The following is a 26,888-nucleotide window of genomic DNA, read 5'->3' as shown; positions in this document are numbered from 1 at the left end:
ATGTTGGGGCATCTGTGTGGCTCAGTCCGGTAAGCATCTGCCTGCCTTCAGCTCAGGTCGTGATCTCAGGTCCTGGATTGAGTCCCGCATCGGGCTCCCTGCTCAGCTGGGAGCTGCTTCTCCCTCTCCCTCTCCCTCTGAGCCCCCACCCCCCGCTTATGTATGCTTTTTCTCTCTCGCACTCCCAAATAAATACATAAAATCTTAAAAAAAAATTATCCACTTAAAATGGGGTCATTATTCATCATGACTTTGTTGGGTTCCCATTCCTAACATACTGACAGTTCACTTCAGGCAGAATTTCTGAACTTTCTCAAAAATTGGCATCAAAGTAGCAAACTTCAGAATATTATCCTTCACAGGGTAAAAGGTAAAAGGACCCCAAGTCTGTGGTTTTCACCCCCCCCACACGATTTCATTAGTGTTTTTGTTTTCTAATTCTGTAAGTTCGTTCAGTTCGCATAAAGATAAATACCGATTTTACTGAACCACATCAGTACTGTGTTTCTCTCATGACTTTCCTCCCTCAGATTATGAGACCAGGTGTTCTGTTTTATTTATTTGTTTATATATTTATTTATTGAGAGGGTGAGAGAGAGCACACACATACACAATAGCGACGGGGAGGGCAGGAGGTGCATGGTAGGGGCGGAGGGGGAGACGGAGATCGAGTCTCAAGCGGGGCTCAATCTGACGACCCTGAGAGCATGACCTGAGCTGAAATCAAGAGTCAGATGTTAAACCGACTGAGCCGCCCAGGCACCCCCTGTTTGGTATTTCAGGACAGCTGTAGAATCTTTGACCCTCCTCAGTTCTCTCCAACACATTTCCTAATTCTCTCCTTTTTAGTCTGTGCTCATGAGAAATGTGTGTAGTAGATCCAGAGCCTTAAGTGAGAGGAAAATGCCATCCACTAGCCAGAATAAGCCCAGCCGTGTAGACACAGGTAATTATTCCAGACAGGAAAGACATTTGGATGGCTGTGACTTAATTTTAGCAGCTGCACCGTAACTTTGTGAAATAACCATAAATATGTTTTAAAGGGGGGAGGAGTTCTTCATGCTGAAGAGAGGAAAACCCACTCCTCCAAAGCAGAAAAAGAAATGCTGATCGCCGCCATGTGCCTTCTTTTCCTCTTTGTTGTATTAGTATTATTTTGTCCCATTTCATTGTCTTTCCTGGCGGTGTTGGCTTTATGCCGGCCTGTAGGAGACAAACCCTGGACTGGAAATTCGGAAGCTTGGCATCTCATCCAGGCCCTGCCCAGCAAGCCCCGTGGTCTTGGGCAAGTCACTTGATGTTTCCAGGTATTGTCTGGATTCTGCCCCCCATGTGAAAGCAATGGAAAATCTGCCTTGTTGACTCCATGGGGTGTGTGAGCATCAAGAGAGGTGCGGGCGGTGAGGTCATTGTGCAGACGGAGCATCCAGGACTCTGCACATGGCATTCTTGCTGCTGTCTTAGCTTGAAACAGTAGCCACTCTGGACATCTTCCCTCTGGGCAGCCTTGACTTGGCATCCCTCTGACCCAGCTTGGAGACTCTGAAGCTCCCTTGTGTGTGCTCCCTGCCCTCCCCCCCAATCCAAGGCCACTTCCCTTGTCTTTTGTTATCATCTTAGGTGGAGTGACCTTGAGCACTAAGTAAGCAGGCTAAGTGTTTCTCACAACCTATAGCAGATAGCGAGTCTCCTTTGTTTAGGCTCAAGTTCGGGAGGCATGGATCATTCCAGCAAAGAAAGGGGGAATCCTGCCAATGCAGAGTGCAAGTTCACAGCAGTTTCTGGCTTCATCTATACTCCTCGACCTCATTTGGAGCCTGTTTAGTGAGTGTGTTTTCAGGGGTGATCCGGAAAGGGGGAAACAATATGAATGAAAGGTGGTCCCCTCTTGAAATGACAAGACTGTGGACACTGAGCTTAGGCAGCTGGTTCTGAAAGTCTGGCTTGCTCCTCTACTTGGAACGTACGTATATATTCAGAAGAATATAGCATACCCAGTAATAGTTACTGCAGACAAACACACTAAAACAGGAAGAGCTCAGATCCTGAAGGCAGGGATTTGGGTCCAGTGTAGGCCACTAGCTGATTCTGCAGCCTGAGACAAGTCCTTTGACCCCTACATTGTACTTCCCTCACCTGGAACAGTAATGATATATACACTCTGCACGCTTGCTGTAAGGATTCAGTCGGATAATCTGGATAAAACTTCCAGGACAGTTCCTGGCGCTTTGTCATCAAACTGTGACAGCCCCTGGCTGTCCCCAGACTGCCTTCATGTAAGAGTTCACTGATGATGGGAGGTGTTAGAAGAACAAGACTGCATGGTGGAGTTCTATCCTGAAGTCATTTGAGGGTGCACCCTTCAGCTTGGGGCTGACGGGCGGGCTTGCTTCCAGCCTGGTGTGAATGTAACCGCCGTAGGTCAGTGGTTGTAAGTGTTCTGCCCGTTCTTCTCTGCCGCCTCTCAGAATCACTCATTGTCCCCAACCTGGGAAAGTAGATCCAGTGAGCTGAACTGTGGCCTTCTTTCCCTTCTAGCAGCACATCTCCCTTGTTCCATGCAAGTTCTGCCAACCAGAAGGGCGAATGACTCTGCATTGATTTAGACATGATTGGACTAGTGTAATACCCAGACTTCCCTTCTCACTAACAACCCAATTATCCTTTTTGAATATGCACGAGTCTACATCCCACATTATATTTTCTCAACAATAAACAGGACTTGAAAACTGACAAGTTAGAGTGTGTTTGTGGGGACAGAAGGAGGAACATTTGTGAAAGAGGGACTCTCCTGGAAATTCTGAGTTAATTGGTGATGTTAAACATACTCTGTAACTTCTCACCCCAAGATTTAACTCAGCGCCGTTCCCCCACCTTCCAATTGGAGAAATGGTTCAATGAGTTTTGGCTAGCGAGGCTGTGTTGTTCATATAATTTTGGGAGACTGAATCTAATCCTTTTTCCTTACAGAAAAGAGATATGAGACAAGCCTGGTGTGGAAGGTGGTTTATATGTATTGTTGAATCAAGTAAACATAATTGCTAAAATGTAGTTCATAGAACGGACTGATCTCCTCTCATTTATTTATTTTTTGAAAAAGATGTATTTATTAGAGAGCACATGCCCGTGAGTAGGGAGGGGGAGGGAGAGACAGAATCCCAAACAGACTCCCCACTGAACAGGGGAGCCACGCAGGGCTCAGTCCCAAGACCCTGAGATCATGACCTGAGCTGAAGCCAAGGGACATTCAAATGACTGAGCCACTCAGGCGCCCCTGATCTCCTCTCATTTAAAATTCACCAGTGCAATAAAACCTTGAGCTAGTCTGTAGTTGTGTAAAAATTTGGAGGGGAGAAAGTGCCCATAACTGAGGCGGGGGGTGGGGAACTTGCCAGACACGATGAATTGCCCTTCTTCCCATCATCGTATATCCACGCCGATTAAAGCTACTCGAGTCTAATCTTCTGAACGGGTGGTTATTACAGGCTGCTGGAGCATATGCTCTGAAGTGTAATTAAGCTGGTCTCATGGTTGGAAACCAGCATCTGATTGCTTATTACCAGGGACAGAAAATTCCCACAGAAAACTCGGTCTTGTCCGGGCATTCCATCTGTGAGTGGCGAACCCTGCTTGGGCCTGGCTCTCTCGTGAGAGACAAGATGAGAGATGGCTGTGACCCAGGACAGGGCAGGGGGGGTGTGCTCTGGGTCCTTTTCCAGATTTGTTCTATCCCATCTTGCTTGCTTGCCTCCCAGGATTTCTTGTGCTACATCCTGAGGCAAAAATGGTCTTAGTGGAATCTTTGCTTCAAAAATGAAGCCTTTGCTAGTCAGGCAAAGAATTTTTGTGGCAAAGAAAAGAGGCATGGGGTAGAGAGGAGGAGTGTCAGGCCATGCGGATTCCTTTTCTCCCAGAGTGCAGTGTGGTTCGAGGTCACACAGGGGAAGCGGGACACTGCTCCAGACCCTAGGAGTTTGAGAGAGACGGGAGTCGCTGCAGAGAGCTCTGCCAGGTGAAACTGGATGGGAGCCTCCGAGGGGTAAGCACATCGGAGGGAGATGGTTAGAGTCGGAGCCAGTTAATCAGGAAGTTGCTCAAAAGAGTAATTAAGTTGAAGGTCTCCACCATAGACTCACAGACGCTCAGCCTGGGGAATGGGTCTCAGACCCAGTCCCTTTGTTTTACCGCTGGGCGTATCTCAGGAAGAGTGAATTGCCCAAAGTCGTTTAGCCAGTTAATGATAGAGTTAGAGACCAAGTCCCCATACTTGCTGTCAAGCCCTTTGCCTCTACATCAAAATCTGCAGGCAAGAGGAAGGGTTTGCAGAGGAGATGGGGAGGACGGGAGGAAAAGTCTTTTGACTGTCTTCTGCATTCTTTGGGAAAGTGAGGGATAGAATCCAGGTTTTCTGACACGAGGGAGGTGGTGCCATTTTCCCAGTGGTGTCTAGAATTTCTGAATACGCAGTGGAGGCCTCTTTATCCCTCTTTGCCATTGCTGAAGGTAAAGCTGCTTTTTTTTCCCCCTTGTGAGTTTGTTATTATCTCTAGAAATCCTTAGGGAGAGAGCACGCCATTCAGAATAGAAATGTAAAAAGTGAGACCTTTGAGATCTCCAAGTGGAAAAGAGGGAGAAATTCTAAGCAAGTGCAGAAATGCCGTTACTCTCTGGTGGGAGAACATTTAGATTTCTCTCGTACATGCTGCTATAACTGAAACTGAAACCAGAGTGTGTTTTACATTGGAACTGTCAAAATTTGTTTTCGAGTCCCCGGATTGTGCTGACTTTTGCAGAGGCAATCAAAGAGATTATTATTAGAATAAATAAATAAAGATAATAAATTCCCTGCCCTCTTAATTATGTGACGGTGGCTGCTAGTGCAAAAACGGTTGGGATTAATGGTAACAGAGAAGGCTCTCCACAACAGGCTGGTGCGGGCAGTGCAGGATTCAGGAAGGAAGACAGGAAGCGGGGCGTGATGGGAGAACAGATGGAGACACTCAGGTCCTTGGCTCAGGGTCTTGTGAGGAGTGTGCGATTTTCTCCTCACCTGTCCTCATGTGCTTCTCCGGAAACCCATAAAGTATCTGGATCCAGCTTTGCACGGAACATCCTACTTACAACAGTTTTAGAAATGTGACGATGAAATCCATTTCCTTCAAGTGAGTGGGGAATTGCTTCCTTTGGTGTGTTCCAGCTTGTCCATTCAGAATTCATTTGTTTGGCACAGTGACTCAGAGAAGAATGGCTGTCTTCATCCTTCTTTTGGGGGGGGATCTTGGCAAACAAGGCTGATATGAACAGGCAGTAATTAAATTGCCTTGGATAGTGTCTAATATAATTGAGACCAAGAACTTGTGGACATGTGCCACAAACAAAGCCCTGTCTCTCAGAGGATCCCCTGAGTCTGAGGTCTCCCCTTTTCTTACTATAATATAAAGCCTAATATCTTCATTGAAATTAGAAAACAGTTGGGAAAAAAAAAACACCTAAGTGAGAGCAGACAAATTACTTGCAAGAAAGAAAAAAAGGATCCCCTTTCTGCCTAGCAAATTTTATGGACTTAATTTCTCACTCCCTCTTTTAGTTCGAAAGAAAATGGAATGGCAGTATTTTATACAGAATTCCATGGGAAAAAACCAAATAGTATTTTTCCCTTTGCTTATTAAAAATGGAACTTTTCAAGTCCGTTTTTATGCTTTTGAAAGACTGGCTGATGAGAAAGAGTCAATTCAGAAAATGCTAAACACTTAGAATGTAGGTATTTACAAAATTTTAAGCAGGTTTCACGGTTTGTATTTTTCAGATCAGTAGTGTTAATGGAGCACGTAAGGGAGTTCTTCCACCCACTCCTTTGTGTTCTCACAGAACATTGACCTTCTTTTAGAGCTTTGACCACACTGGGCTAATCTTCGCTCTCTCCCCATCCCCACTTCTGGGCTGAGGGATCTTGGCTCCAGTTTGCTCTTTGTTCAGGAGTATCTTGGATATTTTCAGTATCTTGATTGTATTTGATAACTTGGACAGGAATCTGCCCCAGGGATTGTTGTAGAAGATCACAGAAGGACATGCTCTCCAGCCATTCACAGTTTCTTTGGGTGTGTACCTGTGTTGGGGGGGTGAGGTTGCATTATTTTTATAGCAGGTAATAGTATTTCCTATAATCTTAAAGCATATAGTTATATAAATATATCATGACTTTTCACCTGTAAATTAAAAAGTAGTGATTTTGTAGTATTTAAGGGGTGAGTGGAATTTTGTAGGTTTTTATTTTTTTAAAAAGCATGTTTCAAATACTGAATCAGAGGTCCAAACTGAGACAGCTTTGTTGTGTAATTTTCAATTATATTTATGCAAATATTTCAGTTTTTATCTCTAAACTTACACACAAACCAAAAAAAAAAAAAAAACCCAACCCAAAAAGCCAGAAAAAGACCACTTTTTTTTTTTTTTTAACTAACCGTCTCATTTCCAAAAAGTATGGCGTAACTTTCATCAATGATTCCTTGTAGAACTGACTAATAGATGGTGCAGACAAATTAAAAAAAAAAAAAAAAAAAAAGACATGTTTCAGAAGTGCTACACAAACCAGATTTTCTTGAAGACTTTATCTCAAGGGTCTTCCTTTCCCATGTACACTGGATCATATTACCCACATGTATTTTCCTTCTGGCACCTCTCACAATTTAAAATTATCTTGTGTTTATAAAAGGATTAGATAAATATTGTTAAACAATATTGTATATGTTAGTGATATGATCTATCATATATATATAACTGTATATTAATCATTTAGATAAAACCAAGGTCATAATAGCTTGGACATCAGATATTTGACTCTTAAAATGATACAAGTCCATATACTGAGCTGGTCATAAGTTGGCTTGGTCCAGGTATGGAAGTTCTTAAGGAAGCCCAGAATAATGGTTTAATTATTGTAGGTCTGACGATTTCCAGGATGGTCTAACAGTTTTATGAGGCCTTTAAGACAGCATTCTCCATTTCATTTTCCACTATTCCTTTATCTCTGAAATTATAGTTCTTTCTCCATCCATAATTCACGCATGCATGCATTTTATAGAGCATCTACTCTATACTAGGTCCTAGGGTTACAAAAATGAACGAGCTCCTTGTCCTGTCCTGTGGGAGCTTAGGTCTTGGAAGAGAGTCAGACGGGCCTATGGTCTGGGTTCTGATTGCTGGGATGGGAGTAAATTCCAGGAGCAGTGGGAGGGATAGCCAGCCCACAGCTAAGGTTTTGAGCAAGAGACTTCTCAGTTGAGAACAAAGAAGTGAGGATTAGCAGTTGGTGGAGGTTGTAGTCTGTGAGGAGACATGACGTGGGGGTGAGTTTGGGGGAAGAGGAGAAAAGTGGTTCCAGGGAGAGGAAGTACCATTTGAGGGGGTCTGGAGCACTTGGGACCAGTGGACATAACTTTTGCATGGAAGGAACATAGATTTTTGAGGTAGAGATTGGTGTAAAATGCAGTGGGGGATGTAGGCAGAACCCAAGATAGGAAGGGTTTTATGATGTGATTTACTGTGTCTGGAGGACAGAGGAAATCCCTGGAGGATTTAGAACAGAGGAGGGACGTGGTCGACCTTAGGGTACATGGACAATCCCATCCATCGTACAATGGTTTATCTGATTCTAAACTTGGAATAGGAGACAGAGTGGGAATGGCCTAGAGCAAGGCCATCCCTATTTAAAAAAAAAAAAAAGAAAAAAATCCCTTTGAAGTGCACAGTTTACTATATGGCAAAATTAATTGCTTCAGTAACACCTTATAAAGTCAGGGTCATGTCAAAAGCCGCCTCCTTCCTCCATCATACCTTTATTTTTTGTTCTTTCCTCCACCTCATTTCCCGTCCTAGAACAACAAGGTCACACTCTTCCGCCAGCTGCAGCAGATGACATACAGCCTGATCGAGTGGCGGTCCCAGATCCTGTCTGGAACCCTCCCTAAGGACGAACTGGCAGAGCTCAAGAAAAAGGTCACAGCCAAAATCGATCACGGGAACAGGTAAACCGGGGGTGATTTCACCAAGAACTTGGAAAGCGATGGGCACAGTCATGCTAAGGACATGCCTCGCCCTCAGCTTTTGATCTTGGAATGGTCAAAGAATGATACGTACTGTTTTCTTCTTGCGTCGGGAAGCATTTAATTCTGTTGGGAAAATATGGCAGCCCCTCACATAGGCCAGACCTTGTGTGGGATCTCTGTGTCGAGGAGATGACAGACGATCAGGGAAGATGGGACTTTGCTGCCAAACAAGACTGAAAGGGACAGCGCATCTGAAGTCACATTTTCCGAGGCCTGCATCGATCTCGGTTTTTATTCCAAGAGTGAATTTTAAATCAGCATCAGACACATTCTCTGTCTTTCTCTCCCGTGTTCCCTAACTGGGACCATGGTGTGTAGTGTATGAAAACCAAATTTACAAGAAGAGTAAAACACATTTTTAGCCTGTTGATTATGCCTCCAGTCACCTCTCAGGAGTTAATCACTTCGCTAATCTTCTGATTAGCTCAAGTACATACATAGGTTCTAGATGTTATTGCCCTTTAGAAAGTGAGAGATCAGTCAGTTCATCAGTTACTGGCCTGGAATGCATCTCTCCTGACTCGTTCCTTTGAAAAGACTGGTTGGTTCCTCAGTTTTGTTGATGATCTGTTTGACATCTCGTTTGGTTTCCTAAATTTCCTCAAGTTGTGCAGAGGTGATTTTTTCCCCTTGCCCCTTTGCCTCTGGACCCTTGAATATACTTCTGACACCTGTTAAAGTAAGGCCCATCCATTATCCTACTCACTTAAATGTTACAGACATTGACGGATGTATTCAGAAGAAAGCTGGGGTGACTATAGCATACAAGATTCAATCATTATTTGAAATCTCCTGTGTACCCTTCACATGTATTACTTGATTATAATCCATTTTATGATTAAAGAACACAGACCAAGTGAGCTTAAGAGACTTATTTCCAACTAACAGAGATCGTAAGTGGGGAAGTTGAAATTTGAACCCTAAACTTACAGTTCTATGTGTAATGCTCCCTTCTTAGGGTTAAGAATGGACTGTTCCTCCCTTGTCACTTGTCCATTCACAGGACTGTATCCGCAGGGGTTATATTTCTAGCTGGGTGCTGAGGCATTTCTTCAGAAACAGCGATGGTGGGCCAAGTCCGATCCCTCCTGGTGTCTGTGCTGTCCTTGTATATTTGAGTCTTATCACAGTGTGACATGGGCCTAGAGGACTCTGAACTTCAGCAGAGGATGTTGATGTCCCATAAACAGCCGGACACGCCTGCCATCCCACTCCAGCTTGTAAAAGCTGCTTCGTCTGTGTGTCAGTGCTTAGTCTCTGAGCCGCCAGCAAGACCCACAGCTCTTATGTCTGGGTGGCCTGTGGGTCTGGCTGCCGTGGAAAGGAACCTGCCAGATTAAATCAGTTGATGGAGATGCTATAAAACAGGGAGGGGGAGAGTCATTAGACATTTTTGCTTTCTTCCCAAAGACTTGGCACATTTCACTATTATCCCTCAGCTTTCTTGTTGTTTGGACATCCCTGTTCCCAAATTGCTGGTTCCTGGAATGAACACTGGGCATTCAGATAGCAGTATCCTCTTTCCAGCACGTCCCCAAGTCTTGGAATGAAGCACTTTTTTTTTCAACTTCTTTGTGCACATTGGGCACAAGAGCCTGAGTAGGGATTGTGCCCTGCATAGACCATATGGCTCTTTTCCTGTGTAACACTCAGCTACAACTTCACACAGCCAGGCGTGTTCTGGTGCCAGTTGCTGTGATAAGACCTGCCGTGTATGGAGAGTGGACTAGATACTAGACGCGGTGTTACTTGCTTTACATGTTATCTCATTAAATTCTCACAACAACCCTGAATGGTAGGGAGTATTTACAGATGAGGAAGTCAGGGCTTTGCAAAATCAAGTAAATCACCCTAAGTCCTCTTGCTAGCATGTATTCAAGCCAAGATTGAAATCCTGATCTGAGCGACAGCAGAGCTCATGCTGATCGCCTTTTAGACAGTCTTGAGTTAAGGGCTGTCCTCAACCTTGAACTTAAAGGAAATCAGGCATAGCCCCCAGATATTTGGTCTATCATTGTTCTTATGTCAAGCAATAGAAAATTGGAAAGAGGCGTTGGTCAGAGAAATCTGGTCAGAAGCAGTGATGGTTTTGCCTTTCCTGTGGAGATTCTGTGGAATAAATATACTTTGCACATCATATGAATTTGGTTAACACTACCATAAGTTTTTGTAACTTATTGACCACAAGGTTTGCGGAAAGGAGGCAGACATCAAAAAGAGAGAAGCCAAGGAACTGTTCTTAACTTGACTGGTCTAGCACCCAACTTTCTAACCATGAATCCTCTGGGTTCTTTCCTGGGGAATTGTCAGGAAAGAGTCTGTTCTTAATGAGGAGGCTCACTGTTCACTGCTTTCTTTCTAGAATGCTTGGGTTAGATCTGGTGGTGAGAGATGACAATGGGAACATACTGGACCCAGATGAAACCAGCACCATTGCCCTCTTTAAGGCCCATGAAATGGCCTCAAAAAGGATTGAGGAAAAGATCCAAGAAGAAAAGGTACACTTCCTCCAATGTGCAGATTTGGGTCACTGAGATTGCATTTTTACTTTTGTTTTTAATGAGAGAAAGGGCGTCATTGAGAACAAGAGGCAGAAATGTTTAGAAAGTCATTAGGTGCCTCATCGAAAAGCAAAACAACAACAAAAAAAAATGAGGCAGCAGTATACCTTCTGATATGGAAAGATTGCAAAGACCTGCATTAATAGAAAGAACAAGATTCAGAACAGTGTACAAAACACTAGTCTTTGTGTCTCAAAAAGGGATATACAGACCTCTGTGTTTGCATATGCATAGACTAACTCCAAAAAGATAGACAAGAAATTGACAATCCTTGCCTCTAGGAAGGAGAACTGGGTGGGAGGGAGCCTTTGTTCTGTGTAACCTGCTGTATTTGGTATACATTATACAGTTTCCAAACACAGTACAATAATATTTAAATATAAAGCATTTGAAAGGTTTTGAAAGTAACAATGAGACATTAAATAAAAATGAGAAAAGTACAGAGGAAGAGAACAAGAAAAATGCCCCAAAGTATGATGGCACAGACCAAGCTGTATTGATATTTTGGTAAATAACCTTCCAATATTTCTGTTCTAATGAGTAAAGGCTTCTGTTTATTTAGTTCATAGTTTTATTTCTTTAGCCCAATTGTGATAATATTTAATTGTGTTTCTGGATCCAGTGTCTAACCACACTTGAGAATGAAGCCTTTCTAGTGGAATCTCTTGTTTGCAAAGAGAACTGTTCCCGAAAAGAGGAATAATGGATCATGATTTTTATGCCTTTGAGGTTCATTCAGAAGCCTTATGGGAGATGAGAAATTCTTGAAGCTACTAAGCCATGAGTTGTCATCTTGAGATAGCACTTACTGAATTTGCTGGGCTCGAGGCCCTGAACAGGACAGTTTGGGTTCTGTGGGTTTGTTTGTTTGTTTGTTTGTTTTAAGATTTATTTACTTATTTGAGAGAGCAAGTGAGAGAGAGCGAGCCAGAGAGAGAGAGAGAGAGAGAGAGAAGACATGTAGAGGGCGGGGGAGGGGCAGAGAGAGAGAATCTCAGGCAGACTCCCTGTCGAGCACTGAGGCTGACGTGAGGCTCGATCTCTCGACCCCGAGATCATGACCTGAGCTGAAATCAGGAGTCAGACCCTCATCTGACTGAGCCACCCAGGCGCCCCATGAGTAGGACAGTCTTGATCATTCAAATCATAGCGATTGTATTTTGCTCACTTAATCATCTGGCCACATACACACACTTTCTTCTCAGTCGGTGCTTCTCCCCTCAACTGGCGATTATATTTGTCCCCATTTGATGGCCCACGTCTTTGCCATTATTCCCTGATTGCTGCAACCACAAGGCTTTTCTGTCTTTTCCTGTGTGTTCAGTCAGTTCTTCAGAACCTGGACTTGCGGGCCCAGTCTGTCTTCAGTGCCGTCCACACCTACGGCCTCTACGTGAACTTCAAGAACTTTGTCTGCAACATTGGGGAAGACGCTGAGTTGTTCATGGCCCTCTATGATCCAGACCAGTCCACCTTCATCAGGTAGTGGGGTCCCACCATCTGCTGTGGACCTTGCAGAAATACCCAGCCTTCACCTGCCACTCACCTGTGGAGCCCTTTGCTCCTCAGGAGATAGAAAAGGGGTAGGATCTAAGCGGTAGAAAATAAAATCCTTTAGGCTACTGAGCCTTTCTTCGTGGCTATGGGAACAGTGCAATGACAGATTGTGTGCTCCCTGGGTCTTAGGATCCCATAAAGCTATCAGAACAAGCAGATGAGGACAAAGCGTTTAAAAGACCACAGGGGATGGGGTAAGGGAGGAATGTGTCAGCAGAGCACAGAGGATTTTTAGGGCAGTAGAACTGTTCTGTGTGATTCCGTAACGGTGGTTGTGTGTCATCCTACGTTTGTGCAGATCGGTAGGGTGCAAGCACCAAGAGTGGACCCTGAGGTGAACTGTGGACTCGGGGCCGGGGGTGGGATGGGGGGAGATGTTGAGGTATCGGTGTGGGTTCTTCACCTGTAACAAATGTACCACCGTGCTGGGGGGTGTTGATAGTGGGCGAGGCTGTGTGGGTGCTGGGAGGCAGGGGGCTATGGGAACTCTCTGTCCCCTCCACTCAGCTTTGTTGTCAACCTAAAACTGCTCTAAAAAACAAAGTCTGTTAAAAAAAAAACAATTTTTTTTAAACTGTAGAGAATGGTAGTAGGTTTCGTTCGACCCTATCTATGGTCACGCTATCACTTAGCTGAGCAACTAAGAGAACAGATCGGTTTTTGAGCAGATGGTTAAAAGTAGTTACTGACAAATTGTTTATTTCTATAATCGAAATTTTATCTGGATGTGGTGGAGTGGATTCCAGGGCATGGATTTAGAATGATTATTCTAAAATTATATTTCTGGTTCGGCAAAGCTGAAGATCTTACACAAAGATCTGGAGGTGGAAGAAAGACGCCAGGCGGAACCTGGCAGAAGCTGCTGCGTGTGTGCCTGTCCCACGTCCACGCTGGGCGTGTGTCACGGAGCCTGGCTGCGGCACGCGCGCTTGCTTCTCCAAAGCCAGGGGACCAGGGAGTGGCCCACTTGGGTGCTACATTGACACTTGCCTGATAAATTCAGCAGGGCTTTTTGGGGTCTTCCTTGGACCCTGTCAAGTCCGTGTCGTGGGCAGCTCCAATGCCAGTTAGCCCTTCATTAAGGATAATTTTTTTTTTCCTTCACCAGTGAGAATTACCTAATTCGTTGGGGCAGTAACGGGATGCCCAAGGAAATAGAGAAGCTTAATAACCTCCAAGCGGTTTTTACTGTAAGTCCTACCTTACATCTAATCATTTCTCTGTGCTTACGATATTAGCAGACGCTCATGGTGAGTATATGGCAAAACCTCCGAAATGAAAAGCTGAAAAGGAGAATCATCATCATTCCCCCTAGCAGGTATAACCGCTCATTTATTCAGCAAATATTTATTGGGCACCCACTAGATGCCAGCCACTGACCTAGGCACTTGAGATACAGCAGTGAACACAGCAGAAAAAACATCCCTGGTCAAGGAGCTTTTCTCCAAAACAGGGAGACAGTAAGAAACGATGATCCAATAAACGAGTGTGTTATATAGGATGTTAGAAGTCATAAGTACTTGGGGGGGGTGGTGGGAGTTTCTGGGCTGGGGAAGGGGTGCCGTTTTAAGTAGACGGGTCAGGTAGACCTTCGTGAGAAGGGGCCATTTGAGCAAGAGCTGAAGTTGACAAGAGAGTGAGCAATGCTAATAAAGAGAAGAGCATTCCAGACCAAGGGTACAGCTCAGGCAAAGATGGGGATCTTGACTTTTTTGTTTGCTCATATTTTAATGGACTTTATCCTGTACTGTTCCTCTTCTCCAAGGAAGGAGGAGTGCTGCTCTACATGGGTTAGGAGCAAGGAGATTTATTGGGTTATAGCCTGGGGCATGATGACTCTCTTTCTCTGGGGCTGGAATTTTCTTGGGGTTCTCTCTTTTTTTAGGACGTCAGAGCTTGAAGTGCCTTAGAGTGCTGCCACCTGCTCTCTACGAGGCCTGCAGGAGACGCTCTCTTCCTTCTCTGCCTTCTTCCCTTAAGCCCACACACATATTTTATCTCCTTATTCTCTTACCACTCATACGCAAGGAAAATAGAGTCTTAGAGAAAATGCCTAAAAACATGTTGCAGAGCAGTAGACCCAGGATAGGCTTATCAGATCTCTCCTTCATTCATTTCTCCTTCTTATTATCCATTCCCTCTGTTAACATCCCGTTTCTGGGACAAGTGTGTGATTACTACTCTTGCATTGACCCACCTGTCTCTCTACCACCTGGTAAATAAAGAGAAAGAGCTGGAACTCTTCCTAAAACCTCCCTTCCTCAGTTCACAGACATGTGGATTTTCCCCTAAAATCAAAAGGCATTTATCAGTCAATGTGTACCTTGAAAAAAACAATAAAAAAGGAATTATTGACTTTCTGGTCCATCTTCTGCCTGAGAGCATTTTAGAAAAGCTACATTTCATCCCCTTTCCCGCACCACCTCCCCCTGCTGATCAAGATCTTCTTGGGATGCAAATTTCATGTCCAGCCTTTTCAATTAAATAAAATGTGGTGACTATTTCCTTGATCACTCAACATTCTACAAAAACTTCTTTTACAAATGATTGTACCTTAATAAACAGTAACAGTGTGTCACAATTTATGTAACTGGTCACCCGGAGTCTTTATCTTTCTGTTATTAAGAGAAGCCTCACAAAACCTAGAGCAGAAATTCAGGGTCACTGTTATCATTGCTCTGTATTCCTATCTTGGAGACCTGAGTTAATTAAATTACAGAGGATGGATTTGGAATGACTATTTAGAAAGTAATTTTTGATTCAGTAAAGAGGCCTTGGACAGCTGTTTCATGAAAGGAATTTGAGATGCAATTAAATTATTTCTCATGTTAAAGAGAATGAGATATGTGAGCTCATTCATGGGTTTACTCACCCATCCTTAAGAATACAAACAAGTGTAGAACATGAACCGCAAAAAAACAGAGACATCTCATCTACACATCTTTGGTTAATCCACATACACCCAGAAGCTCTCAGTGAATACCTCTTGTAAAACAGATGAATAATTACAGAAACCAGCACATGTAAATTTCTCTGTTATAGTTGCCTCACAGGATTATTTGGAAGATGAAATGAAATATCACCAGCCTGTGTAGACCCCCAGTAAAGATCAGCGTCTTGCAAGCTTTGATTCCCTTTGACACTGGCATGCTTCAGGTGCTCAGCCATATCCTGGCGAAATATAAAGCAGCAATGACAGGTGTCCCGACTTTTAAGTACCCTGCTTAAATTGATAAATTGGAGACTTTAGATTGAAAATGATCGGATTTCTCAATTTGAAGTAGGAACTGGGAAATCAAATACCTTCCTTTTTTGAATACAGTCATTTTCCATTAATGCCATGGTCATTCTTGGATGGGAATGGGCGAGGGAGGGAGTCGTTCTGCTATTCCAGCACGAGAAAGAACTCTCTGAATGGTGTTCTGTTGTCGAGTGGGAAGAGAAACAAAGGTGACAGGGTGATGCAGCTCGATCTCCTTTTTGCGTGCTCTCTGTCCCTGTAGGACCTCAGTAGCACAGACCTCATCCGGCCCCGCATCAGCCTCGTGTGCCAGATTGTCCGGGTGGGCCACATGGAGCTGAAGGAGGGCAAAAAGCACACATGTGGGCTCCGAAGACCTTTTGGAGTAGCAGGTACAAAAGACCCAGAGACGACTGTAAACGCCGCAGCCACTGTAAAGGACGGCATGGCAGGGTCTCCAGCGATTGAACATTGAACTATGACCCAGGAATCCTACTTCTGGGTGTCCACCCGGAAGAACTGGAAGCAGAAGGCCTCGGGATACTTGTACACCCGGGTTTAGAGCAGCCTTATTCACACTAGCCAAGAGGTAGAAGCAACCCAAGTGTCCGTGGGTGGATAAATGGATAAGGAAAACGTGGTCCGTCCAGACAGTGACCTATCCTTCAGCCTGAGAAAGGAAGGAAATTCCACAACATGGCTGAACCTTGAGGCTGCTGTGCAGAGTGAAATAGGCCAGTCACAAAAAGATAAACATGGCATGGTTCCACTCCCACCTGTGTGAGGTGCCCAGAGTGGTCAGATTCATTATGAGCAATGGAAGGTAGAGTGGTGCTTGCCGGGGATTGTGCGGAGGAGGAAAGGGGAGAGTTAGTGTTTAAGGGGGACAGAGTTTCGTTTTGGGAAGATGGAAAAGTTCTGGAGAGGGAAGGTGCTGATGGCCGCACAAATGGTGAGTGTACCTAATGCTGCTGAACTGTACATTTAAGAATGGTTAAAACAGCAGATTTTACCCCCACCACACACACACACAATTAACTATAGGAGGGAGGGAAAACCCAGAGACCGCGCAAGATGAATTTGGTTGTCAACATGAGTATTGGACACACAGCGTTTACTGCCTGGGGCTTCCAGTTATCTTTTCTGGGGGGTTCCGAGTCCTCACCTCGACCCTGCCTCCTTTGTTTCTCCCTCGGTGGTGCCCCACACAGTGCCTTGTGCATGATATGATCTCAGTAAAGCCTTATTGGGATTCTCGGCATTCTCCCCGCCTGTGGGCTGATTTCAGTCCAGTGAAACTCTCCCTGGAAAGTGGTTTGCCTGCCTGGACGATTCACTCTTCAGAGGCAACATTGGATTTGTCACCCCTCTCAAAGAGGGTCCTTGGCTTACATCAAGCCCCACAACCTCCCAGGAGGCCACGCATTTTCTTATAGTTTGTTCAATTAAGGAAATACATTCCTGGTTGTACATTGATGTTTCAGTCACTGAGAAGTTTTGAAAGCTGTCGATGAAAGGCCATAATTCTCCTGGAACAAATGGCCAGAGAATGTCGGCAGGACTGACCTTGTGGGTTGTGTGGGTAACAAGGCTTCCTCTCCATGAGGCTGTGTGCATGGTCATTCCCTGACCAACCTTGCCCTCCCACTGGCTGCTCAAGGCCTGCCAGTTTCTGAGGAGGCACGGCATTCCTCCTGACAGAGCATTAAAATGAAATCTCAGAAAAGGAAAGGAACTTAGCCATTTATATGACAATCCACTAAGCTAAGAATTTAGGGCATATTTAAAGTCACTGTCGTTCAAAATGGGCTAAAGAGATTTGAACATCAGGCTTGGAGCTTTTGGTTTCTTTTCTGTTTAAGGGGGGGTGGGGTGGGATGGGGTGTGTGTGTGTGTGTGTACTCGGAGATTTGTCATTTTACTCTGAGCCTCGGTGCTAAGCATCGATCAGCAGAGATCTGGAGTAACTGCATGACGGCATGGACAGATGAACCGCCCCTTGGAAAGCGGGTGGTGCCAGACACAGATTTTTCAGGTTTCTTTCTTTCTTTTTTTTTTTTTTTTTTTTTTGGTACAGTGTTTGCAGGAGTTTCTTAAGGGCTGACAGCAAGCTTTTGCAGCATCCTTTCACCAACATTATTATTTCCCAAGCCTTACCCACTGTGGTTTGGGTTACTTTGAGAGGGCATTTCCTTCCTTATCCTTTAGTTTTTCATCTGAGAAATGTCTCCTATCTCAGTACTGCTTCTAATCTCTGAACAGGTTATCTGGGGAGTGGATAGTGAGTGTGTGTTTTATGGCCCAATTGTAATTCATTAACCCAGGGCTAGCCTCTTGGCTGTGGGCCCTGCCTGGTCTGAACAGCTGTGGGGTGGCCCACTTATTAGTTCTCTGGGCAGCCGGGCGTTGTTGGCTTAAGTGATTTGGTCCTATAATTGCTGTTGGGTTCATACCCCAGCGTCACTACTTAAAACTTCTGGTCTGGGGCAACCTTTCCTGTGTTGGGTGTCCTCATCTCTCTCTCTTTCTCTTTTGTATTTCCTTAAGATTTTATTTATTTATTTGGGAGAGAGAAAGACCACGAGCAGGGTGTAGGGCAGAGGGAGAAGCAGACTCCCTGCCGAGCAGGAAGCCTAATGCGGGACTCAATCCTGGACCCTGGGATCATGACCTGAGCTTAACCGACTGAACCACCCAGGCACCGGTGTTTCCTTGCCTCCTAAAGTAGGGCGAATAATAGTGTCGGTATAAGTAAGATAACAGACGCTGTGGGCACAGGACGTGCTGTATTTGTTGCTCTTCTTGTGTGCAGAGAAGCAAATCACTGCATGATCTTCTGTTCTGTGCTGCTAGTGCCCTGCCCAGCCTTCCCTAATGAACGTGGAAGCCTGGTGCAAGCGCGTCAAGCCCAAGAGATGGTTGACCTCTTCGAGTCTTGAGTTTCTCTCTCAAGTCCTCATTCTGTTGACTCTCCCGATATAAAATATGTGTGCTCTGTGTCTTTGAATGCAGGCTTGCTAAAAAACAAAACAAAACCAATCTGGTTTCCGATTTCTCAAGAATTTAGCACTTGGTTGTGTAGAATTTTAAAAAGTGGGTAGTCTGCCAGATTGATATGAGAAAAATCCAAACCCTGAGCTCCGTGTCTGAGCTCCTGATGAATTGTTCCACAGGCTGGGCACTGGGAGCCATCGCTGGCAAAGCCCTAAGTGTCCCTGTGTGGTATCTCACTTATCGAATGTCCTGTGTTTGCAGATACTATAGTTTTCCATAGTAACTTACTGAAGCCTGACACAGTTAAGTTCTTTAATTAAGTTTTATCCTTTTTCCTAGTGATGGATATCACTGATATCATACACGGGAAGGTGGATGATGAAGAAAAGCAGCATTTTATTCCCTTTCAGCAGTAAGTACTTTGGCATTGATCCCAGGTGACTTCGGGCCTGGACGAGTTCTTTGATCTGTTAACACAGAACCAGGTGCTAGGAACCATTTGCTCAGTTCCAGAAGGAAAGCCTTGTAACTGGAAGATTGTGAGGTAGAAGCCGATGGAAGACTTTATTCAGGGTCCTTTATATTGAGATCACATGTAGGAGTGTAAGCCTGACTTTTCTGGTTCGACAGAAAGGACCGATGGGATAGCAGGGGAAATCTGTATCTGCACCAGCAGCCAGAAAACGGTGCCCCATAGGTGTCGGAAAGGCCAGAGCATATTTGCACTCTGTTGTCGGGAACAGGTATTGCAGAGGACAGAGCATCCTGTAGGACAGCTCAGGGTTCCCTGGAGATCTTGCTAGAGTGCAAAACGTGGTCTGGTGGGTCAGGAGGCTGCCGCTAACGAGCTTCCAGCTGGAGAGCACACTCGGGGTAGAAGGTGTTTAGGAGGTTGGAGAGTGAGGGGCTGATTAGTAATGCCCGGGTGCCTGTGGGGGGAGGGGAAGCCCGTCTGGGAGGACACCGAAGGATTGCCTGAAGAGCTCCGCTAAGGCCTCCAGACAGCTTCAGGAGCTAGAGCCCTGTGTGGGCGCCTGTGGGTCATGGGCCAGCAGGTGTGAACGCACAGGACTCTGAAGAAGTGTATGTGTGAACGTCAAGGCTCTAGCAGTTGTGGTCGCCTTATCCTGGTCGTGGATAGTGGCGGCCTCGAGGAGATGGCAGACCATGCTGGAATGGAGCCCTACTGGAGCGGTCCTATCAGTGAGGGAAAGTGACTATCTCAGCCGGCCTGCAGCTGCCACAGCAGATCAGGAGAACCACTGAGAACTCTGGCAACCAGCCCAAGGATACTGAAATTAACATATGATTTTTTAAAAAAATCATAGCGCAAATCAGTGGAGAAATAGGAACTAGGCAGAAATGAACTGTTTGACACAATTAGCTACCCATTTACGAAACCCAGCTTAGAACCTGTCTCACATCGTATGCCATGGGAAATTTCGGATGATTAATTGTGTAAGTATAAGAACTAAAATCTTAAAATACTACAGGAAAATCAAAGTTTTATATAATAGTGGTGAGTGGGAGGCCTTGCTGACTCAGACTGCAAAGATCTGACTGAAAAAGAAAAACTGGCAGGTAAACCACACAAAAATTTTTAAATAACTTAGGTACAGAATAAAATTTAGTAAAATGTTTGCAATGTGTATTAAAAGAGAATGAATATTGTTACTATGTAATTAATAGAAATTTATAAGGATATGAAGATAAAATAATGTATGTGTATATATATATATACATACAAACATGCACACATACACAGAAAGAAATGGCCCATAAATTCATTGAGAATCAGTGCAATTTGGTTTAAACAAGGAGTTTTGGTATTTTGTTTGACCAAGTTTTAAAAATATATATAATATCCAGAGTTTGGCTGGGTAGAAGGAAATATACAGTAGTTATAGGATTATAACAATGCATTAAAAGCCTCAAAATTTAGATATTTCAGAGAATATACTCCATAATTAACAGTGATTCTTTCTGTTGATGTGGCCAAAGGTGATTTTGCCTTTTTTTTCTAACTTATACCAAAATGTTGCCAATTTTGTTTAACTCTGTATTTCTATTTTTTCTACAAAAACTGTGCATGATACATAATTTTATTTAAAATATAAAAATCTTCTCGTTCAGTTTAAAGCCCACCAGCTTTAGACCAGTTTCAAATGTAACAGTACAGATAGCTCTCGCTAAGTAGCAGTTCCTTCCTTCATCCAGAAGCTGCTATAAATAATTTTTTTAAAGGGCTTATCTAATACCCTACTACCTATGTACTGACCCTCTAAGAATGTGGTGAAGTAAATATTTTATGTTGCTTAGTGCTAATATGAATTAATGAGGTGACTTTCAAATTCATGGATGCTGATCCCAATATAAATATATATATATATATATATATATATACACACACACATTCAAATATATTAAATAAATATGTTAAGTGTAACAAATATAATTTACTAACTATAATCTTTTTTTTTTTTAAAGATTTTTATTTATTTGGCAGACAGAGATCACAAGTAGGCAGAGAGGCAGGCAGAGAGAGAGGAGGAACCAGGCTCCCTGCTGAGTGGAGCTTGATCCCAGGGTCCTGAGCCAAAGGCAAAGGCTTTAACCCACTGAGCCACCCAGGCGCCCCACTAACTATAATCTTATATTAATACATTAAGTTAAATGTATCAATATATTAAATATATGACTATAGCTTAAACATTAATGAATAAATATGAAATAATATATAGAATAAATATGAGTATATATTTAGATATATTAAAATGTATATATTATACTTACGATAAATACAGACATAAAGAACCTTCACGTCCATGGATGTTCCTGTTACGTATACATGTGTAATGTTACCGTCTATCACTATTATACGTTACCTATCATTACCTAGATACTATGCGTTACTTACATCATTACCTAGATATGCGTATGAGATGTGTATGTACATGATAGGAGCAGCACGCATGGATATGGAAGTTATTCTGTATGCTTGTTTCACTTCTGAGGTGGGTTTCTTCCTTCGGTTGTGTGCCCCCCTGCCTGATCTCTGAACCAGCTCCCATCCCACAGCTGTGTTGAAACAGCCCTGAGGTCGCCTTCACTGTGTGATAATGCACTCTGGGTTTCCGAGGAGCCCAGCCCTAATTTGATTACCCGTCACTGTGCGGCCAACAGGCACTGTAAAGCATTCGTGATGCAGATCACAGTCTCTGGCTTTTAACTCCTAAGATTTATGGCAGATGCTTTCATAACTTACCTCATCAGTAAGCTTTACAGCGTATTCTATGAGGAGAGTCTCCTGGATGGATTCTGGTAGTCCATCTAAGGGAGCGTCCTTTGAAGGCAGCCACTCAGTCCGCAGCCATCTCGCTCTTCAGTGAGACACCGCAGTAGGTTTCCTCGCTGCTATCTGGGCACAGATCAGACGCCTGCAGAGAACAAGACCACAGCAGAGAGGGAGCCCACTGACCCGCAGCAGGCTGATCTGTGCTTCCTGAGAGCACTTGTGCTGTCAGGAGGGGCTGTGTTTGGGTCTTGGATCTCAGCCTGGTCGATCATGAGAGTGGTCGTGCCATCTCACTCTCACTCTAAGGGTCTAGAGCACCCTCCGAAAGCTGTTGTGTGCATTCTGCTTGTGTCTGTGCATGGAGTGCTGGTGCCAGATGGAGGCCTTTGCAGGCGTATGATCTCGGCCCATTTTATGGATGCGGAAACTGCGGCCCGGAGCTTATGTCAGGTAGAACCAGGACTGGAGGCCAGGTCACCTGTCCCGTCCCTGCTGCTGCGTCAGTTCCATGACTTCAGCCTCCCCCACCTCAGAAAGAGCATCAGGCCTTGCCTCTGATTTTAACATTTGCCATTAGTTTTATTTGTTCCTGGGAGGTTGTTTTTTTTCCTTTTTCCATTGGGTGCCTATCTTGGACACCAAATTCATCTTGGAAATGACCAAGACAGGCCCCCAGTGGAAAAATAAAGGAAAGAGAGAGTCCTCTAGTGAGGTGTGTGTAGTGTTTAGATTTCCAAATTACTCGCATAGAACCCACCCTGTCTGAGGCTGTGCTGTAGAAACTTCCTCTTTTTTTTTTTTTTTTTAACCTCTCATTTCTGACTTTCCCAGAATTGCAATGGAAACGTATATCCGGCAGAGACAGCTAATCATGTCACCCCTGATAACATCCCATGTGATTGGGGAGAACGAGCCACTCACTTCGGTCTTGAATAAAGTGATAGCCACGAAGGAAGTGAATCACAAAGGACAAGGTACACAGCCCTGCATACTCAGCTGGGAGGGGGCTTGGGGGACAGCACTGGAGCGGGGTCCTTGGACTGCCACCCTTTTCTCTTCCTTTCTCTGATGCAAAGCAGACCCTACTGGGGACTGCTCCCTGCAGCTTCCTGCTGAATGCAGTTAACACTGAAGAGCTTAGAGGCTGCACTCAGCACGGAATTGGATCACAGCTGTGTTTTGTAAATTCTGTAGAACAAATTTTTATCCCACGAGCCCTTTCTCTGTTTTGTCTCCCCTACAATCCCAGTGCTGATTCTAGGTAAATGCACAAAGAATCAAGTTTGGGGATAATTATGTTCCACCCTCGGAATGCTTGTCCCATTACATTACCTAAAATTAAGAGTAAAGAGACCAAAGTAACACAAATGAGTGGATATTCATTTTTTTTTAAGATTTGATTTATTTATTTGAGAGAGAGTGTGCACAAAAGTTGGGGTAGGGAGAAGCAGACTCCCCACAGGGCAGGGAGCCCAGTGGCTGGATCATGACCCGAGCCACCCAGGCACCCCTGAACAGATAATAATATGAAATCATGGGCTAGCTAGCAAAACACTTGGAGTTGTTTTTAGTGTTTCCATATATCGTCCTGTTGACACAGTTTTAACTAAGAAATTCTACTCATTGAAACTGCATTTTAAATTCGAATAGTATTTTTTGGGGCGCCTGGGTGGCTCAGTGGTTTAAGCCTCTGCTTTCGGCTCAGGTCATGATCTCAGGGTCCTGGGATCGAGCCCCGCATCGGGCTCTCGGTTCAGTGAGGAGCCTGTTTCTCCCTCTCTCTCTGCCTGCCTCTCTGACTACTTGTGACTTCTCTCTCTCTGTCAAATAAATAAAATATTAAAAAAAATAAAAAAATAAAAAAATAAATTCGAATAGTATTTTTTGAAAACTAGTTAAAATTTTATAATTCAAATACCACGATGGTGATGATTTGGGGACAATTTTGAAGATGGGTCACTTTTTGTTTTTTTTACCACCCTGTAACTATCTTCTACTAAAGCAGAGGCAATCAGGAAACACATTATTTTCAGCATATTTCATTTTCCATGTGTTCACAGTTGTTCTGGGTAGGAAAGACATGTGAGGAAGCATTAAAGAATCTGAAAATAAGGCCATCTGGGTGACTCAGTGGGTTAAGTCTCTGCCTTCAGCTCAGGTCATGATCCCAGGGTCTTGGGATTGAGCCTCGGGGCTCAGTGGGGAACCTGCTTCCCCCCTCTCTCTGCCTGTCCTTCTGCCTACTTACCATCTCTCTCTGTCAAATAAATAAATAAAATCTTAAAAAAAAAAAAAAAAAGAGGCACCTTTTTAAAAAATAAAAAAAATCTGGAGGCACCTGGGTGGCTCAGTGGGTTAGGCCTCTGCTTTCAGCTCAGTTCGTGGTCTCAGGGTCCTGGGATCGAGCCCTGCATCGGACTCTCTGCTTGGTGGGGAGCCTACTTCTCCTTCTCCTTCTCCTTCTGCCTGCCTCTCTGCCTACTTGTGATCTGTCTCTGTCAAATAAATAAAATATTAAAAAAAAAATCTGAAAACGGTGCTCGCTTCGGCAGCACATATACTAAAAAAAAAAAAATCTGAAAACGAATAATGAAATACATAATCTGTTGTCTTAGACCTCCTAACCTAGGATATGATTTATTAGAGTGAAAAATCCTTATAGTAAGTAAATTGCTGTGCATATGTAATTCCTTTCACAAAAGTGAAAAAAAGTATTTGCTCTCTTGCTGTATAACAAAGCAAGTGATTTGCAAATGTTTTTATGCTCATAACAAATATTGTTTCTGTAGCTGGCTGCACGATAGTCCATTGCTTGGATCCCCCTAGGGAAGCATTTAAATGTTTTCTGTTTTGTCCCCATTATAAATTTAAATAACTCTGCTATGACTACTTTTATACATGAAGCCTTTTCCATATTTAGGGTTATCTCCCCCAAGAAAATTCCCAGCAGTAGGACAGCTGGGGCAAATGATGGGAACAGGCCAGATTGCTTTCCATTGACTTCTGCCAGTGGTGCTAATTACTGCGGTGCTTGCTTGGTGACCCGATAGTTAAAAATCTATTTGTTGGGCGCCTGCGTGGCTCCGTTGGTTAAGTGCTTGGCTCTTGATTTTGGCTCAGGTTATGATCTCAGGGTCGTGAGATCCTGCCATCTGTCAGGCTCTGTCCTGGGCATGGAGCGTGCTTAGGATTCTCTCCCCTTCCCCCGCTATTCCTGTGCTCTCTCTCTCTCCAAAAAAAAAAAAAAGAAAAGAAAAACCCTAAAAAAAAATCTTTACCTATTTGAAAGGTGAAAAGTGGACTTCCGTAGTTCTCTTGCAGTTAGAAAAAAAACTACTTGATGGGGAATTACCTAGACTTCCTATGCATTCGTGAGTTTTTCTACAGTTTTCCTTTTCAGTTTTTATGAAGATAATGATGTCTTATATAGAACATGTATTTTTCAGTTTTTGATTTGTTAAATATTTGCAAACTTCATGTACTTCTTTGTGAATTGTCTATACATGTTCTCTTTATTTGTTGTTTTTCTTGTAATTTCATAATAGGTATTTCACCCTTTTGTAGCCTGCCTTTCACTTCTTTCTAAATATCAAAACTTTCCATTTGTGTATAGATAATTCTTTTTTTTTTTTGAGATTGATTTATTTACTTTAGAGAGAGTGCGCATGTGCTCGTGCACACAAGAGTGGGGAGCGGCAGAGGGAGAGGGAGAGAATCCTCACCAGACTCCCCAGTGAGTGTGGAGCCCCATATGGGGTTCATTCCCCTGACCCTGAGATCATGACCTGAGCCAAAATCAAGAGTCAGACGCTTAACCAACTGAGCCACCCAGGTGCGCCTAGATAATTCTTTTTGTATGTGATTTCTTCATTTGTCTATACTTAGAAAAAATGTTCATTTTATTTTTTTATTAGGAATTTATTTTAATGAAAACATGAGGTGAGAAATTAGTTGCTTCTCTTTTTAAGTAGCAAGAAAATTATTCCAGCACATTTATGAAGTTGTTTCTTTTTTTCAGGATTTGTTATGCATCTTTACTATATATTAAATTGCTATATATTATAGTACTTAATCTAATTGTTTCCATTGATTTATATATATATCTTTTCTACCACTAGTAAAATACTTCATTGTAGCTCTACAATATTTTGGTATCTGATGGGGACTATCTTTATTCGTGTTTCTTTTCCCCCAAGTAAACATGTGTTCATTCATACCTCTGTCAAATTCTCAAGGAAGTCTTGTTGTGATTTTGATAGGAATGTCATGAAAATGGTAAGTTAACTGGGGGAGCATTTACATTTTTGTAAAAATATCTGTATATTAATACAATGCATATATTTTTCAGCATTTCTATGGGTATTTATGGTATCAATCATAAAGAGAACTAAAAGTTCATTCTTTATTTCTTTAAAGGACTCTGGGTATCTTTGAAGCTTTTGCCAGGTGACCTCACACAGGTTCAGAAGAATTTTTCACACTTGGTGGATAGATCAACTGCTATTGCCCGAAAAATGGGATTTCCTGAAATAATACTTCCAGGTAAAAGCTTTTGCGTGGTTCACCTGTTCTGCAACCTTTAGTTCCTCCTTCCATGCAGCAGTTACTTCTGATGGGACAGTTGAGTCAAGGTAAGAACCTCTGTGGTCTTTCATGACCTGCATCCGTGATATCGAGACAGTGGGAAACTCTAAGAGGGCCACAATACCCGGTGCACGAGCCCAGGGTGATGCTTTTCCGTGTTAACTCAGAGGTTCTTCTTCATGCTCTTCCTTTCTGCCCAGCGCAGGCCCCTCTGAAATTCTTCCCTACATTATCCATTAAGGATCGCTAATGGCAGCACAGGTTTTGGGCCCCAAGAGTGATGTGCCTCGTCACATGCCCCTTTCTCGGGATGACATCACCAGCATCGGGGCTGCTGGCCGAGAAGTTCCAGTGAGGGGCCTGCTCAGCTCAGTGTCTGCCAGACACTTTGCTCCATTTGCTTAATCTCCGACTGTGCTCTTGGCTGTCCCCATACACGTGGTGACAACAATGTAAACATTCCGCGATTTTCTTACTTTCTTTTTTTCTTTTTTTTTCTTATTTTCATTTTGTCTTTTTTGTCACCGTATGTTGGTGATCTGCACAGTTGT

General features: G+C 43.6%; 1 protein-coding gene across 2 annotated transcripts in view; it reads left to right on the top strand.

The window, feature by feature from the left end:
• The window catches only part of DOCK5 (dedicator of cytokinesis 5), a 217,889-nt gene that overhangs the window by 90,696 nt on the left and 100,305 nt on the right, over positions 1-26,888 (top strand). For both annotated transcript variants that reach the window (XM_045997731.1, XM_045997732.1), the window contains exons 6-13: positions 7,876-8,024; positions 10,468-10,603; positions 11,991-12,148; positions 13,332-13,413; positions 15,727-15,856; positions 18,798-18,870; positions 22,585-22,727; positions 26,170-26,295. In XM_045997731.1, the coding sequence (XP_045853687.1) occupies positions 7,876-8,024; positions 10,468-10,603; positions 11,991-12,148; positions 13,332-13,413; positions 15,727-15,856; positions 18,798-18,870; positions 22,585-22,727; positions 26,170-26,295 (997 nt within the window). The remainder of the gene's footprint in view (positions 1-7,875; positions 8,025-10,467; positions 10,604-11,990; positions 12,149-13,331; positions 13,414-15,726; positions 15,857-18,797; positions 18,871-22,584; positions 22,728-26,169; positions 26,296-26,888) is intronic.

The sequence above is a fragment of the Meles meles genome, chromosome 2 (assembly GCF_922984935.1).
Source record: "Meles meles chromosome 2, mMelMel3.1 paternal haplotype, whole genome shotgun sequence".
NCBI lineage: Eukaryota > Metazoa > Chordata > Mammalia > Carnivora > Mustelidae > Meles > Meles meles.
Note: the sequence above shows the minus strand (reverse complement) of the source record. Positions and strands in the feature narration are given on the sequence as shown.